At 29.4% G+C, this 18,980-nt stretch overlaps 2 protein-coding genes and 1 long non-coding RNA gene across 4 annotated transcripts in view; 2 read left to right on the top strand and 1 right to left on the bottom strand.

Moving 5' to 3' along the window:
* Positions 1 to 475: 475 nt before the first annotated feature.
* On the bottom strand, positions 476 to 16,961 carry LOC105205267 (transducin beta-like protein 3). Its single transcript, XM_026139807.2, has 15 exons — positions 16,689 to 16,961; positions 16,506 to 16,557; positions 15,688 to 15,895; positions 15,272 to 15,443; positions 14,334 to 14,504; positions 12,995 to 13,170; positions 11,609 to 11,808; positions 10,178 to 10,381; positions 8,289 to 8,478; positions 6,723 to 6,844; positions 6,476 to 6,634; positions 5,514 to 5,679; positions 4,001 to 4,225; positions 2,599 to 2,723; positions 476 to 754 (listed from the first exon to the last, which is right to left on the bottom strand). Exons 1-15 carry the CDS (start codon positions 16,712 to 16,714, stop codon positions 557 to 559), a joined length of 2,394 nt encoding a protein of 797 aa, XP_025995592.1. The 5' UTR covers positions 16,715 to 16,961; the 3' UTR covers positions 476 to 556.
* LOC113004999 lies at positions 6,555 to 8,086 on the top strand. Its single transcript, XR_003269330.2, has 3 exons — positions 6,555 to 6,663; positions 7,038 to 7,159; positions 7,376 to 8,086. It is a non-coding gene; the product is annotated as an uncharacterized LOC113004999 (long non-coding RNA).
* A 643-nt stretch (positions 16,962 to 17,604) lies between the features above and the next one.
* LOC105205266 (activating signal cointegrator 1 complex subunit 3) overlaps positions 17,605 to 18,980 on the top strand; it is a 30,852-nt gene continuing 29,476 nt past the window's right edge. For both annotated transcript variants that reach the window (XM_026139794.2, XM_026139795.2), the window contains exon 1: positions 17,605 to 17,990. The gene's annotated coding sequence lies outside the window, so the exon portion shown is untranslated. The remainder of the gene's footprint in view (positions 17,991 to 18,980) is intronic.

Genomic DNA, 18,980 nt, shown 5'->3' with positions numbered 1-18,980 from the left:
TGCTCATCCATAATTGTGTGTGTAATTTATACACGACCGTTTAACGCAATACATCGTATCAACGCATGATTTTAATATTGACTTTAATAGGAAACTCAGATCTGGAATTCCTAGAATTCATTTATGTACAAAAAAATTATTCACTCGCGTTGTGAAAAGATCTGTGAAAAGATGAGTTCTGTATTAATGGTCCATGATTCATATTCTGTGTAATGAAATTTCTCTCTTATCTCCGTGAACACTTCGTGAACTTGTAAGCTTTATCACGGCGTGATTATGCATACAGATATATTCTTGTAGCATTCACCTAGCATTATCATATGGCATTATTATGCAGATTATCGTGCAAAGACAAAATCTGTTGTAAAATATAATTTGTAATATAAAATACAATAACAATTTAAAATTAATATGTTTATTTATGTGAAAATTAAATCGAAAATATAAAAAATAGAATTTGTCAAACTTACTATTATATATATAAATATATGTTACATTTATTATGTATGATATATTTGCACGCACGTACACACACAATATATTACTTAGGTCTAACTTATTTAGTGTCAATTGACACAATATTGGATTTCATACAATTAAACGTATATGTTAATAAGTGAAGATCTTGCAAAAATTTTGTTAATCTTTTAAAGTGTCTATCGGTATATGGAATCATGACTTCTAGAGTGGAAGATAAATCTGATACCTGTATCTCCTGCATCCCGATTTCTGTTATTAAGGTATTTATAACTACCTAGAAATGATAATGACATTAAAAGATAAAAAGATAAAAATTCAGAGACGCTCGCACACATGTAAATATATTTTCTTTAATACAGAATGTTTCAACAAGAGATGTAGAATTTTAATCGCACGGCATTTTTCACTTATCACATATTTTTTGTTGTTATTTCGCAGCTGTTATCTATACTCGTAGAATGTATTATGAAGCGTTACACAATCGCAGAACACATATAAATCCTTGTATTTTATTACAAATAATTTTTGCAGAAACATCATATTTAGCATATTTTCATTTAAACGACTAAGTTAATAAGCAAAATTGCCTTATCTGAGGATCCGAAAACCTGCACATGTTGCAGGACAAACCGATACATCTGAAACGTGCGAGTTTAGGTTTTTAGTCGGGTGATATAAATGGACAATATTTTGAAGACGACACTGAGAGGGTTGTTACGGTGAATGAAGCGTGTTATAGACATGTTGATCGACTTTTTTTACGGCTTAAGTGGAGAAATATGGACACAATAGATCTCTATTTTTAACAATACGAAACTACAAGTGACAAGACAATCGCTTTACCGCGCTACAGGTTCCTCGATCGTTTAATTTCATGTAATAATGACATCGATTAATCAAGATCATGCATTTTAACATCATTAGACTTATTTCTTTGAGACTACGTTAAAGGAAAAGTCTACACCAATAAGCCACAGACGATTAACGCTCTCAAAGTCAACATCGATGCCTCTGTCGCAAATATTGAAATACAACCGCATCTTTATGAAAAGTGATCGAAAACTTGGAGAAAAGAATGAGAATCTTCAAAAAGAGCCGAGGCAGTCGTTTTAATGATATGCTATTCCGCACATAATCTACATATCTTTATTCTATGACGAAATAAAGAAATCACGATTATCGCAACTTTTTGTTATTTCATTAAAAAAATAAATTCTACATCTTTTGCTGAATCACTCTGTATATCAATGTTTTTAAATACTAGAACAATGTCAATCAAATTATTAAATTGTATTATATAATTGAAGGGTTTCCTACAAAAACTAAATAAGTTTATTTTGAAAAAAAGAATTGGGTTATAGCACCAAATCATTTTCCATTAATAACGTCACATCGTAAACAATTTTATTCTAACAACTATCAAATAGAAAAGTGAAAATGTAAATAGATAATAAATATTTTCCATAAAATCAAACAAGTTTTGAGATTTTTTTTTTAATGAATACTTTTAATGAAATATTAATCAAAGCTTAAAACTTTCTTCTTATACCTATTATATATCAGGAAAAATTATTATATTTATACAAAGAGAAATATTTAAAAATGCTTTTGTTAAAAGCAATTTCTAAAATTTTGTAAACGAGTGAAAAAAGTGAATGAGGGGGTTAGTCCGGATAAAAATCGTTTTTTTTTATTTTTTTTGGACAGAAAACATAAAGTGATCAATTTTGGATTAATTGTTTAATAAATGTGCTTTATTTGCCTACCTAATGGTTATATTTAGCTTGCCATTTATGTACTGATTACAGAAAAACATTCAAAAAATACCAAATTTTTATTGTAACTAACCCAAATTTTTATTGTAACTAACCCTGTGGTATGGGGTAATTTCGGACATTTAATAGGATAGAACGTAGAACATTTAATATTAAATTATTCTTATACCTATTATATGACTGGAAAAAATTACATTGCTTATACAATAAAAAGATTTAAAGTGAAATGTTTTTTATTTCTTGAAAATGTAATTCTTTAGACTTGTTTGATTTTATAGAACACCCTTCACAAATATCAAAATTATTACATTTTTAAACAGTTAATTATTAAATTTTTTATCACCTGAGCGGCGTGTGAATTCCGACTGTTCATGTTCCACGTAACTGCACATCTGAGCAACGCTTTCTTGTGATTTGGTTTTAATTCCCTTATTATTTCCGTGAACTCATTTTTCTTCTTTAATATGGCTAGTACAAAAAAATCACATAATTTTACAAAAATATACATTGGATTGAAAGCATCAAATGGCTTTACCACAGTAAAGGTGTGAGTGAATATTACACACCCATAAAATTTTATTAAAATCGATGAGTCACTTGTTGCAGACTCCCCTTGTAAGTTGGCATAACTGTGTACAACTTTCAAGCAGAGTTTCAGTTAATATGCAATGTATCAATTTGTTTACAGGAACTGTTTATGTGAGAGACAATCTTTGGTACTCACGGCTATTTTCTTTTACAGTCTTCATCAACTCAAAATATTTTCGCATGATAAATTGGGAACAAGAAAAAGTCACAGGAAATCAAGTCTGGCGAATATGATATTTAAAGAATATTTGTTGATTTTTTGGCCAAAAAGTTATCTATCAGCATCGATATTGCTTGAGATGGTGTATTATCATGATGGTAAATTTATAAATTATCTTTCTACAAATTTACTTGTTTTTTACTTTTTTTACGGATCATCTCACACAAATACCATAATGCTTAAATAATATTCCGTATAACTGTTTGGCTGTTTTTTTTTTTTCGACGTTTCGTTTAAACAGATAATTTTAAATACTTTTGAAATATAGGTATGGTTTAAGTTTAGGTTTAGGTTTAGGTTAAAAATGTCTTAATCTTTTTAGGGAAGTATACTTCCCATTTTTTCCTTTTCCATTTTTAAGATTACTGCGCATATTGTATATCAATAAAACCGATTATGATTTCATATTTTTCTGATATATTATTTATTTTACTTTTCTATGTTCTTTATATCTGATTGTTCATTTCTAATTACTTAGAAAAAAAAATAAAGTTAAAAAAAGGATTTCTTTTACAAAAAAAGGTAGTTCCTTGGAAAGTATTTAAAATAAGAAGCTGAAAATTTTACTGAATATTCTTCTTAACAGGTTTATTTCGGCCATATTGGATCCATCATTTTGAATTTTGCAAATCTGACTAAAAATTTGTAATTAACAATTTGGAAGACCTTTATATGGTGTATCTGATTGAAATTCATGCTGAAAGGGTTAATTATGGCATTACAAAATATCATTAAATATGTATTTTAGTATATTATTACAATACTATATTGCAATATTTTTTAAACCGGTTATTTTACTATTGGTACAATGTTACAACATTTTGCAATGTTTTTATGTTGCAATAAAATATTTCTGCAATGTTGTTGCAATTTTTCTGTGCTTTATATGGTCAGATACACACACTGAGATATCATTGTTCAATACAAATAGTTATACCTTCCACAATTTTGAGAACTTGCAACGGTCGCTCCAACGTTATAGCCAATTGTAATGCAGCTACAAGTTCTTCAGCTTTCAATAAATTGGCCAGTTTTTGTTCCTCAAGCACAAGTTGTGCTTTTTCCGATGCGGTTTGCGCTTTTTTTTCTTCTGTTACATCCCTCCAAATGACTAGTAATGAATCGCTACCTCCACTGATAATATGCTTCTGATCCTTGCTGACTAAAACACAAAAAATAAATGTTAAAAATTAATGTTAGAAATATAAAAGGTATTTCGCGAGAAAACTGACAAAGTTCTAGAATGTATTTTAGAAATTATTTCTTGAAGTAAAAAGTTCATATACGCTATAGATCAATTTTCAGCTCCCTAGGTAACAAGATGTCTATTGACGTCATTATATAGTCATCTTAGATAACTGATGTCATATGTTTTATTTCAGTTGCACGTTATATTGATATAATATAACTGTGATTTTGTATGAGTGAAAAATTACAATTAACATGAATGTTACACGTTATATTGCTTGTTATATTTTTCTTTTCTTTTATTGCATCAACATTGCTATTATATACAATAACTGCTGGCATGTTACCTACAGGGTCGATTGGGAGATTTTTTCGGCCCGAGCTTTGTATCAGACCGGCCACATTACAACTAAAATGGGGAAAAAAACTAAAATGCAAACTAAAAATTAACATAAACAAAAAAATTAATAACTAATTGTTAAAATGAAAAAAAGAGATTTATAAATTATAATGAACTAACTTTGTATTTTATAACTAAAATAACTCTCTTTAGCTATTTTATTATAGGAAGAAACTTTAAATATTTTACTATAAGATATTTATAGGAAAAGAATATTTTAAGCATAACAATTTAAGCTTTTGCTATAATCGTCGTTCCTTTAAAGCAGAAATTGTAATTGTTACGTATATTCGTAACAGTCGCGCTAGGTTGAGAGTGCCACGCTGACGTTCGCGCTACGCGGTGCCGGAGCAGTGCGAGACATGTGCGCTCCGTGTGTATTTCCGTACGAGGGGAGGGAAGGGGGGGGGACTCTGTTCTGAGGCTTGAAAACCGTAGTACGTGTTTTGAGAGTAGGCTAATAAATATTGCACTCTCTCGAATTTCCTGTATCGGACCATGTGCGAAATAAACTTATATATTAATTATTACCACTGGCATAATTGCTACATCTCTTTCTGGAAGATAACAGTAATGTTTGCAGCACGCGCGGGGGTTTCGAGCATGATAATATGCTCGAGTAGAATCAGATAGAGTCGAATGCCGGCGGTACTAACTTTCAAGCCTCATAATTCAAAAAATATTTAAGGAAAATAAACTTTGTTATAATGTTTTGAAATGCTCTTCATTCGAGTTAAAATTTAGCTGAGATTATTTTTTCTTAGATTAGGATTATTTTGGGGGAAAAATTCAAAAGTTGAAAAATAAGGTCTGTCCTATTGAATATACAATATTTTTCATGCACATGGATTAATAGACTTACCAGCAAACGTCCAAACGTGGCTTTGATGTTGGTGCAAAGTAGACACGCATTCGGACGTTTTGATATTCCATAATTTCAGAAGACCATCTCCGCCCGACGTGATTAGTTGCATTCCGCGTGATAGGAACTCCCCTCTCAAGACGGAAGATTCATGTCCTTCGAACGTCTACGACAAAAACAGGAGATTGGATTATCGTTCAATCTATGAGCACCAAAAGAGGTACGATTGTACCAGTCACAACAAATAAAAACAACTTCCTATAATTACCCAAATATAAAAGTGACACGTTACTTATAACTGTTACTGTTTCATTGTAGTTATCTTTGATCGGGTATAATTCAAAAACTATTGTAGCCTCGACATTTTTTATTAGAATTTTTTGCTCCACTTTACCTCCAGAATACGCTGTTAAAATATTGCTCGATGGTTACAAAACACTGTATAATCAAATATATAAAGGGTGATTCAGAAAGATCTTATGTCTTTGAGGAAACATATTCCTGAGGTTATTCTGGAACAACTTTTCCTTTGGTAAAAACTTGTCCGAAGCTTAGTTTTTAAATTATAAAAAGGAATAGTTATTCAATGACCGGGCGCGTATAGCAGAGAGGCAGGGCCGGCGCAACTCACCGTTCGACACCGGGCGATTACGTGAGACGATTGCAGTGTTCAACTGACAGCTCGAACACTGCTCTCCTCCCTCCCCCCCTCCCTCTCTCTTTCTCTCTCCCGCTCTCTCAAAACCTCTATCCCATTCTCATTTTTTTCTTTCTCATTTATTTACCAACTCACTCACTGGCAATGAAATTATGCTAGATTTAAAAACGATTTAACTATTTGACGTCTTGCTTTTAATAATTCCGTAGGTGTAAAAAAAATATCCTATTTAAGTCAAAACTGGCACGTTTAAAATGAGTGATTGAAATCTGAGTGAAGATAAACAATTTACTTTTCTTGTTACCTTCAGACAATTGAGCTCTGTTAAAGACCAGAGTTTCATGGTACAGTCAGCGGATGTTGTTAAAAGTACTTGATCAACTGGCGAGAATCGAACGCACCACACTCCTCTCCGGTGACCGTGAAACACCCCAAGCAATTGCAAATTCTCCGCGGACCATAGCTACAGATAATCATTATATTATGATTCTTGTAAATATAAACTATCGTAATTTTAGAGTTATTCATGCTTAATTTATACGATTAAGTACCTTAGCAGTCTTATCTTGCGACGCTGTAGCAATCAGTTTATCATTTGGTGAAATGGTTACACAGTTCATCTCTTTTTGATGCGCTAATATTGTATAACTTGTATTTAATGATAAAGCTTGACCTGTAAACATCGAAATCATCTCAATACGTACATACGTGCAATATACGTGGAATATACATTGAAGAGTGTCCCATTTTAATCAACGGATTGAATTTCTTTGAAATCATATGAGATATCGACGTTAAGTTATCGTTAGTGTAAAATTTAAATTTGTCATAAAATTCGTGTTTTTTCGCAATAAAATTCTTTACAGTTTTTCCAGGAAGGATGGAATTTTATAGATGCTTCCAAAGCATTATTAATTAATTAATATTACGTATTACACATTAATATTACGTATTCCGGCTTTATGACTGTATTTCCGATGAATATGTGGTAAGCAGCTTGAATAAGTAAGGAGATTATATAATCAGTAATAATGATTGTAAATAACTTAACCATTCTCTAATGAAAATATTTCTCAGAACTTTTATACAAATTTTCTATAATCGCTACAATATTTCCATATAGCACGAAATATTACTGCAATATTGCAATAATAATTCAATACACCAGAAATATTACATATTATAATACTACAAAATATTACAGATGTAACAACCCTGCTTTCGCGTACGGACGATAGTCGACCGGAGAACGAGGATGCGTTCGAGGTCGAGGAGAGAATTAAACAGCAGCGTTTAAGAAAAGGAAATCTTTATTATAATTATGCAAAGCTATTTGATTACAAGAAAACGACGAAAACAATATAACACGGACGGAACGTATTTTTGCACGTTGCAGATATTAGACGATATAACATAGATTAAACGCGAATTACAAATCGGATTTCAGATTGGATTTTGATAACACGACATAGATTTCCGCGAATGCTACGGCTATATACAAGCGGCACGCAAACCGGCGTAGTTGTCGTTAGAACGATCAGCTGTCACTCGTATGATATTAATGTTTGTGAAAGTACCTCTTTCAACCTTGTTGCAATCTTGCAAAGACATTTCAGAGACACTGTGCAACGTAAATGTAACAGTCTGAATATTATATCCCTACAGAAACTTTTCTGATTTATCAGAGCTATAATTTATATACATAATTATTTAAACTGACAAATTTGATTAAGTTGAAAAATTTGATCAACAATTTTTCTTTTTCAATGTATATCAATTAAAAATTAACTCAAATGCGGTAAAATAAAATGATCTTATTTCCATGCTACCCATTCTATCTACCAATCTATCTATCTATCTATCTATCTATCTATCTATCTATCTATCTATCTATATATGATTTTATTTAAGGAATTATATATTTACAATGTAGAAATGTAATATAAAAATTGCAATCTTAGTTTTAGTTTTGTATTTTTAGTTTTAAACAGATGTTAAATAAATAGTAAGGGTATGAATAAATAAGAATTTTCGTAAATCATATCGTCTTAACTAAAATTGCTAAAAAAAAAAATAAATATTCTATTCTATTTAAGAAATTATATTTTCCGACTTACCATGCGATTCGAAATTGCTGGGTAATTCCCACAGTTTCAAGCATGAATCTTGAGCAACAGTGGTAAAAAATTTAGATGATGTTTGAGATATCGCAACGGAACTAATTGAGGCTGTGTGCCTAACAGCATGTCCAATGCAAGATATCTTCATTGTCTCTTTATCCAATATCCATAGACGGATACTATTATCCTACAAATAATAATTGTATGACAAATATCAATTATTATATTACTATCATACATATATTAGGGGTATAAGTAATTGAGTTGGAAAGTCTCAAATTTAATTCCGACTTTCATGTCCTGCATATGCAATTTATGAGAAGTTAAAAAGATTCTACAGACTTCTCCGTTTTTTGTAAGCTAGAGAACCTCCTCAAAGTTGAAAATTGTAAGTAAAAAAAGTGAGGTAAATTGTAACTTGTTTTAAGAACAATAAACTCATACATTAAGCAACAATAATAATAATAAGCATTATTTTATTGTTATTATATAGACTCTATATAATTACATATATTATAAAGGAAAGAAAGTGCTGGAATATTATCTTCTTAAAATAACTCACAAGGGACCTGTCACAACTGTGCCGAACCGATTTGATTCTTTTAGGAATATGTTATTAAACACAAAAATCTAAGAGACACGTATTTTTTTTTATACGTACGGAATCTCATGTTTAAGAGATGAAACACTTGTTTGAAAACAAAAACGGTATTTCTTTTTCGGGACAAATATCAAATTTTTTTACAATTTTTAAATACTCTTCAAACTGCACAATTTTTGTTTAAAAAAATTTTTTTTCATATTTTATACTTTTGACAATATTCGCCCCAAAAAAAAAATAACATTTCTTCAAAGAAATGTTTCACCCCCTAAACATGAGATTCCGCACGTATAAAAAAATACGTGTCTCTTAGATTTTTGTGTTGAATATATTTCAAGGAGGATCAGCTCCGGACAGTTGTGACATGTTCCTTGTTAGCAGATATTAACGTAACATAGTTCTTATAAACACAAGTTTGTTAGTCATAGAGTTCTAGCAATCATCCTCCCAGCGAGAAATAACTCGACATTGATTCGATGTAAAAATCATCACTTTAACGTCGATTCGACGTCGATTTCGTTATTTCTCACTGAGTCTATTTGGTAAAATCGGATAGGACGAACATAATTTGCATTTTTCTGAAAAGGAACAAGAAATGAGTTATTATGAGACAAAAGAGTCGTAGAACCCACTAATATCATAAAAGACACTTCTATTTATAAAAAAAAATCACAAATTTTAATGATCCTTGGTAGATCTTACATAATAAGTACAACAAAACAAAGAATTTTTATAAACATTTTACAAAATAAAATTGTAAAATATATTTTTACAAAAAAAAATTTGCAAAAAAGTTTAATTATTTATATCAAAACTTTTTTGATTTAAAAAATAATTGTTTAAATAATTCTTTTGCTGCACTAGTAAATATGCAACATGTACAATGCAATCATAAAGTCACAACAGCTGTCATAATACAAGTGGTTCATGTTTCTCTTCTGTACATAATACAATTGTATATGTCAGATTCATATACATATTATAAATATACAATTACATTATTTGAAAGTCACATTCAAGATTTTTAGACAAAAGTTAAAATATTAATACCTAACATCTAAAAATTATGTAGAGTATACACCTATAAAAATTTCACAATTAAAATTCAGCTTTTATAAAAACAGTAATCACTAACGACCAGTAACCATTCTATAATGTCTATAGACTTTAATAAAGTAATTTTAACGGTTACTTTAGAATTCAATACAAGAGATATCACGGTATCTCACCACTCCATATCTATTTTACGACATCCTTCTCTCCTCTATTGTTAAAAAATATGTACCTTGGCTGAAGATAAAAGCAGATTTACATTTGCTGGAGTCGTGGCAAGAGCCAATACACTGTCAGTATGACCACGCAATAATTGACAATTCATAGAAGCAATCTCATAAAACTTTATGTCGCAACTATTGGTCGAAAGTGCAATGTGACTGTCGTCATCTCCAAGATACGCAACATCTAAAATCTCATCGCTGTAACCTACCAACTTAAATAATTCAAAATTAGTATCAATATATACACAGAAAAAAGAAACCTTATCTAGGACAAATCTAAAAGTTACATTATAAATCGATTTTTGTTTATTCCTTGACATGTTACATAACGCACATCATCTTACCCAAACATTACATTCATCATCTTACAGTTAGCAGTGTTTATTTATTTATTAAATATAAATGTTTCAATATGAAAAAACAAAAAAATATGAATACGTTTATCGTATGCGTTTTTAATTATACAATATTGTCATTTTATAGAGAAAATAAAAATTTTTACTATAATTATGCCATTCCTTATAAATAAACACCAAGAAATTATAGATATATTGTAGGTGCTTTCAAAACACATTTCTTATTATAAAGAAAAATTGAGCAAAACAGCGTAGCGAAGTAAGACGGGGTATGTTTTGTCGCGCGATTCAATAAAGTATGAATCACAATTGAACATACGCGTTAGATATGGCCTCTTGGTCGTTAAAAATTACCCATGAGCCAACGAGGTAAGCAATTGCGTTATTGAGTTAGATCATAATTTATACTTTTTTGCAATTTCTCTATGATCTATCTCATTTTTTTACTTATGGCATTAGTATTACATTATAGTATTCTTTTTAAGTGTATCCCGTCTTGCCCACGGAGATACCCCGTCTTACCGTACCCATGGAGCAAGATGAATAAGAGTACTTTTTTATTTTTTTAGAATAAAGTTTACAAATCTCAGATTTGATTTAATAATAGTTATATTGAAAGATTAATGTCCAAAAAATATTTAAGAAGTAAAGATTTGTTGATTATGAAAATCTAGCTTTTATTCATTATCAAACCTCAACTGTACCTATTGTTCACTCTTGTGGACAGATTGAAATCGAACTACCACTAATTATTTATTATCATCTAAAGTCTCTAATGAATCAAGCATCGTTTATTTGTTATTAACTAGGATAAAATTAACATCCCCCCTTTCCCTTATGTTTTTAAATTAAAAATTAAAGAGTTTACGGAAAAAAGAGAATAATATTTATTGTAATATGCTTGATTTACATAAATTTTTCAAAATTCCTTAAACTTTTTTAAGTAAACTTTTCACATTTAACTTTTAACACTCTTTTAACATTTAATTTTTTGTGAAATATAAGAAAGTTTCAAGCGTGCTGAAACTTTTGAGCGGTAATGTAGATTATTTTAGAATTTTATTAACATCCAAACATACTAACCTGTTTCTTGCATTCGAATAATTCTAATGAATAAACAATAATGTTATGATCAACGGACACAACTGCAAAAATATTATAGATGCCGTTATAAAGTACATGTGTAATTGACAAGCCCTCCTCTTTCTTAGCAGGTGATATTAAAGAATCGTCTTGCGCATAAATCAGCTTGCCTATTTTCATCTCCCAAATTTTAACGATACCTAGAAAATTTTTATATTAAAAAAAATCAAATAATAAACGATGTCGGTAAATGAGCATAAGACAAGATTTAAAAGAAAAAAATAATTTATTTAATGTAACAATTAATAAAACATTTTTGGCTTTACTACGAGGAGAGATCCCACATCGAAAAATGTAAAAAATTTGAAACTTTGTTGATACATACAGGATATTTTGATATGTGATAAAATTGTTTTGCCCGAAATCACTCTGAAAAGGCAAAACTTCTAAAAATTAACTAGTTTTTTGTTTTTATTTTATTATTCACTAACAAAAGAGGATAGAATAAAATTTCAGAAAAAAAATTTATTTCTTTTAATAAGGCGTATCGATTAAAAAACTTACCAAAACAATTGTTTAATAATATAAAACAAAAACAAAAAATTGGGCCAAATTCAGGGGTTGATTATCTCTTCAGAATGAATTTGAGCAGTAAAAAATTATTATTTTATATCAGCTTAATTTCTAGCTCTATCTCCAAAGTTTCATATTTATTTTTAATTTCCAAGATAAAGCTCTTTCCTGTTAATCTTTTTTAATAGCCAACTAAACGCAATACAACACAAACAAAACAATACATAACAGAAATTACATGATTGATTAGAATTAAATTTTATATATATATATATATATATATATATATATATATATATATATTAAAAGATGAAAAATCGAATAAAACACTACAATCAAAAGTCAGTCGTGTTATAATAGTTCGATTTAGATCAGAAATATAAAAAACTTCTATCGTAACAAAATATCGATAAGATAAAAATTCTTTACAATTTTCAGGATAACAAGAGATCGCAGAGATGCTGGTAACAAAATTATTAAACTGATAGCAATTTAATTTCGTGATATTACATTCTAATTATACTTAAAAGCTGTATTTTTGCAAATCCGGTAAACAAACGGCACGTAGTTTAAGAAAACTTGTAAATGTTTGTAAATTCACCCACGAAATTATCATTAAGCACTAAGCTCTACTTTTCGGCATGGCCATTCTTGTAATTTTAATTTGTTAAGATAAAAATTATTTATGATAATTTTATTTATTACCTTTTTTTATTATTTTCGATGACTTTTCATGTTACGCATTACTCTCTTATTACGCGTATAAGTACATAAGCAAAGTACGTACAAACTACGTTTCAATCGTCAACATACCTTTTTCGCCAGCTGATGCAACGTATATGCCATCACTTTTACGTAATGCAACAAATGATGGTAGACATTTCGCAGATATCATAAAAGTTCCTTCAATTCCTTCATATACCGGTAAAATCCGTAATGATGTTCCAGTCGATATGTCCCATAGGATCAGCACTCTATCTCTTCCCGAACTGTGCATACATATATTACGTTCGCATTTGACAGTAGAATAATTAGCCCAATTACTGACAGTATTTCAAATACTGAAAATCCGGTCTTAAATATATATTTTTTTTAATTATCAGATTTAAAGTTTTACTTTTAAATGTTATAATAATAGCCTTAAAAATTCAATTAAAATTAAATACAATTATGTAATAATATAATTTATATAGTACAAAGGTATAATTATATTATAAAAAAATACAATTCATATAATTCTTACGCAAAATAATTCATGACAATATTCCTGTAGCGGATAGCCATATGTCTGATAGTTTTCAACTACCTTAAAAACTAAAAAATTATAAAATTGATAGCATTATCTTAATTACATTAGATGTATTTTTTCTTTACAAACATACCAGTAGACTTAGCAACAGAGAAGATTTCTGACAAACAGGACAATATTTTTGAAGGGTATAACATAGTTGAAAGTTAATATTGAAAGTTAATGATCCTTAAGATCTTTAACTCTTCCCACACAAGGCTGCAGTTTACATTAGAGGTAGGGGGAAAGAAACTTGGTTTTTTAAACGTCACTTTGAAAATTAAGGATAAAAATATTGAGTTCGATTGATTTTTATATAGAATAGGAGCAAAACAAACATACGCATACGCACATACACACGACTTATAAATTCGATTGGCAACCTTTACTTGATACACCTTAGGTAATAATAATATCTCGGCAGTATTGTAACTTTCAAACTTCATAATTTGAAAAGTATTGATTGGAAAAAAAACGTTATTATAGTTTTGATGAAAAGCTTACGAAGTCAATTATAAGAAAATGTAATAAAAAATTGTTTTAATTAAAAAATTTCAAACTGATTTTTACATAATCATGACAATAATTTGTAGGATTTTATCATGACAAAGTCACATTACTGTTGCTATCTAATGAACTGTTTAAAATACCCTGCAATATTTGGATGAAACACTTTTCAGAAATAATTTTTTTTCAAGATATTTAAGAGGTCCCGAACTTTTTGTACACCCTGTATGGCCTGTATATTCAAAAAAGTATTTAAGATCAAATTTCCAGTATTTAAAATATTGTCAGTAATTAGACTATTTACCTTTATTTACACACGCACATGTTCACACACGTACATATCTCAGCTTTTATTACCTAACTAAATGATTTCCATCTTCGTGAAAGCTAAGCGATGTAACTTTACTAAAATGTCCAGAAAGAACAACTTTTTCCTGCCCAGTAATGATATCCCAACCAAAAATCTTCGTGTTGTCACCAGCACCGAAAAGAAGTGATTTTTCTTTCTTTGGATGAAATTCTAATACACTTAAAAAAAAAAAAAACACATCGATATTAATTCAAAGAAATATTTCAAAAGTTTCATTTTAAAGAGATTCTCCAGTCTTTTCACATAATAGGAAAATTTTAAAAATAAGTTTATAATTAATATATGTCTAGGCATTCTTAAATCTTTTAAATTTCTCGACTGTATAATCTTCTTTAAACAACTTGCTAATACAACATCGAGAAAAATTTTAAATAATTTAATAGCAAATTAAATATAAGAATTAAACAAGAACGCTTCCAACGGTCGTAGCTAGATTTTAGTGTTTATATTTATTCATGTAATTTTATATACTTCTTCAAATTCAATAAACTACGTGCCAAATTGTTTTTCGGTCATAACCTAGCTCTAACTGACCAAGAATTACTAACATCACGTTTTTATTAAATTAAAATTAATTTAATAATACTTGATGCTAACTAGCATCTAAATATTAACCTCTCCCCCCCCCATCCCTGAAAAAAACTGTGAAGAATTTATTGCGAAAAATATTACCTCAGTCAGGGTTTGCCATTTTTTGCAATAAATTCTTTACAGTTCTTTTTTTTGAGGGAGGGGGGCGTAATATTTAGATGTTAGTTAGTATCAAGTATTATTAAATATTAATTTAATAAAAACGTGATATTACTAATTCTTGTTCAGTTAAAGCTGGGTGACCAAAAAAACAATTTGGCACAAAAAATATTTATTATTTTTTATTTCAACAAATTTTTCCCAGCACTGCTTATGCATACTAAATATTTAATACCTAATTACTCCCTGTATTCCTTTGAGACTGTGCGTACATGCGTAATGTTGCAAATTCCACAATCTGACAGTCCCATCACTTCCACCAGATGCCATTAAAATGTTATCCAAAAGAGTTATTCGTATTACAGATCCCTTATGAATAGATTTCCATAGTTTCGTTAATTTATTAACTGTAATAAGTATAAATAATCAATTTATCATTCTCTCCTATACTCTTTAAAATTTCACCAGAGATAAATAGAATGTGATTGCAGTTTTAAAAAATGAGTCGCGATTCACACAAGTTTGAAAAACTTTAGTCCAAAAACAATATTGACTTTAATTTGAATTGTCTAGAAAAATATTGTGGCAAGACTATTGATCGTGTAAGTGTCACTTAAGAATATCGATATAATTTTTAATTTAGTAAATTACCTTTCCAATCCCACAATTTGAATAGTCCACTCTTGTGATGAGTGATCACGCCTGTGTCTTCGTTACAAAGGGTAAAACAATTTATCATGTCTTCCTGTTGATCAACCTCCTTTGTACCCAACGATAATATCGTGGAGCCTTTGCTCATAGATAGTACAGACACGACACCTCCTTTCTGACAAAATAAGTACTCCGCATTTGCACTCCACTGCAACGAAAGGACACATGGTAAATACAACAAAGCAGGTAAATTCTAGAGTCACTTGCACCAATCCATATAGTACAGAAAGTGGAAAAAGTGGAATCAAATTCAAAAACGTTGAATTATAACAATGCAAATATTAAACTAATAAACAATTCAAAACACATATTCTCTATTGAAAAAACATTGTACAAACGTTTAATGTTTTTTTAATTAATGTCTGCAAATGTCTTGCAAATATTTACTGATGCAAATTTGTAATATTTATTATTTTTAATGGAAACTGACTAATGGAAGATGACTTATCTAAAAAGTCAAAATATTGTCAGTTATTAAAAATATTGCAATAATTACTTGTTAGCAAATTGTTTATTTATATTCTGGAATTAATAACTGGATCTGGCTAACCCTGTTAAATATTAAATATTGATTAGCAATTTTTCAATTACTTTTAATACACACTTAAAAGTTTCTAGATAGTGCTTGAACAATTTACTTAAAAAAATATATATATGTGTATCTAATTTATAATTCATTACAACGTTCTCAATTCCTTAAAGAGAAAATATTTACAGAATAAAATTACCAATCATATGTACAAAAAGTAAAAACTTACTTGTATATCGCCGCCAGTGTAAAATGCTCCATGTCTGTATTCTACCTCGAATCTATAAATACAACAATTTTAATCATTAAGAGTATTTATCAAAATGGCAAAGAACACATTGTTAAAAAAAAGGAAAAGTTGAAAAATAATTTATTGTTATATGTTAATGAAGTTTCGGAAAATGATACTTACGCGTCTTTAAGATTGGTTTTACTCATTTTTTAATATTACCGAAGAAGAAAATTATTTTTCAATTAATTTAAACAAGGCATGCCAATTTATCACACAAATCCAATCGAATTCAGTTAATTGTTAACAAATATCACTCAAAAGAAAAACTGGATACGTTATGACTATTCTGTGTATTCCCTCACACAAATCGAATTATTAATTTAATCGTTGAACACACGTGAATAGCGTGAATACACGTGCTTCCTGCTTGGATGCGTTCCAAAATTCAATTCGTGTGGTCCGTGTGTAGAGCAATTTTGAATGACCAATCAGAATAAAATCTCAATCTTATTACTTCTTCATCCTGATTGGTCACTCAAATAGTATGAGTTTTTAAGAACGCAACCCCACTGGGCTGGTGGATGGCGAATTAATGATGTCACATGCTCTATTTTAAGTTCTCATTGAATGATTCCAATATATGGCGTCAATGGCTGCGTTTAGCAGAGTCAACATGTTGAGATATTTTTTTAAATCATCCAATCAGATTTTCAGATTTAGAAGAATACACCAATAACAGCGAACGCTCACTCGACTATTGAGTCTGCTGAACGCAGCCATTATTACGCTAAGGGTAATTATAAATCAACCTTAATAGTTTATTGTAGAAATTACAGACCAACATACATATACAAAAGTGGCAAAATAGCCAATGAGCGAATATCATCGAATAATTCCATTGATTATCCTGTCACTTTCGTATATGAAAGTTAAGGTTGGTTTATGCAGACCGTAACCGTTAACTTATGCCGGAATCTATAAGAAATTGACCAATCATAATCAATTATTCTTCTATAAGTCGATTATGATTGGTCAATTTTTTACAGATTCCGGCATAAGTTAGCGGTTACGGCCTGCATAAACCCCAACCTTAATTCGTATGTTTTCAAGAATAGGGCCACTGCATCTTTTGTTTTGCAACTGTTGAAAGTTTCTTCGATCCGATAGGATTATTTCTCTAAATTTATAAGTATAATCCAATCAACGCGATGAAAACTTTCGATAGTTTCAAGACAAACATATGAAGCGTTTATCAATAATCAGTTCTTCGTTGTTTCGATTATTAATGGTTACTCGTACACTATTAGGCCTATTCGTGTTGCTGCCCTTTTTGAATTAATTTCTTTGTCGTCTCTCTCTTTCTTACGATCGAATATATATTTATCTCATCTCGAGTGCAAAAATTTTTGGGGATTTCAAGCAACTCGAACAGACCTATTATTATCGTCTTGTTTGTTATCGGTTATTATAACAACTTTTTTGGTACGTATATATGTAAATCAATCGAAACACAAACTTATTGTGTTATGAAATGTAATTGTATATATACCAGACTAATTTTTTAAGTTTGTAACCTGTCATCGTTACAAAATATGACCTTTTATTTGAACATACATTGTTTATAGCTTTAACTTGCCGTGTGATCTAGTTTTTGCACTAAATACGTTCTTAATATTTGTTTAATTATAACAATTCAACGAGAGAACAATAAATATGTTTTTATTTCACTTGGTTTTCTCTCGGAAATATTGCGTTTTATTGTATAAAACTGATTTTACATAGATTTGGACATTTTGGTAATTGAAAAAAAAATTGTAAAGCTGGCAATACATAGAGGTTATACTGAATCCTGATATATCATAAACCATTTCATTTTTATTGCCTCAATTTACAAAGATAAAGTTAATCCCTGAAAATTGTTCCATTCTTTGTTTTATTGTTAAATTAACTGTTTTAATAAGTCCAAACATGACTAAAAGGTGTCTTTAGGATGCATTACTGGCCAGAAATTTTCTAATTAACAAATCTCATTTAAAGAAATCATTTTTCTATGAAGTTTTGTTTTATCTCTTTTTGTCGCTTAATAGTAAATCGAGAAATGGGTTACATAATTTTTAACGTTTAATTTTATCCTTTCAATGTGAATTTAGGCAACAAACAGAAAATATTTATCAGAATAAATTTTCACGTATTGCCAAATTTTTTATAATTTTTAGAATTTCTAAGTTGAGAATCTACCTTTGTTGATTAAGTCAACCCAAAGTGTTTTGTAATACAATCTCAAATCATAGATCAAATCATAGATCATTTCTGTAAGATTACGAATTACTAAAACATTTAACAAAAATTTTAAATTCTAATCTAATTTAAAACAATTAAATCTGTAGTTAATAATTTAATGCGTATTTTTTAACTCAATTTGACATTTGATAATCTTAATAATCTACGAAGTCTTGTCGTTATTGTAACATT

The sequence above is a fragment of the Solenopsis invicta genome, chromosome 6, assembly GCF_016802725.1.
Source record: "Solenopsis invicta isolate M01_SB chromosome 6, UNIL_Sinv_3.0, whole genome shotgun sequence".
In the NCBI taxonomy this organism is placed as follows: Eukaryota; Metazoa; Arthropoda; class Insecta; order Hymenoptera; family Formicidae; genus Solenopsis; species Solenopsis invicta.
Note: the sequence above shows the minus strand (reverse complement) of the source record. Positions and strands in the feature narration are given on the sequence as shown.

Coding starts and splice junctions, on each gene's coding strand:
- LOC105205267 (XM_026139807.2), bottom strand. CDS start 16,714: ATGAGTAAAACCAATCTTAAAGACGC. Junction 4,226..5,513: donor CCACGTTTGGACGTTTGCTG/GTAAGTCTATTA, acceptor TTTGTGTTTTAG/TCAGCAAGGATCAGAAGCAT. Junction 2,724..4,000: donor AGTTCTCAAAATTGTGGAAG/GTATAACTATTT, acceptor TTTTTGTACTAG/CCATATTAAAGAAGAAAAAT.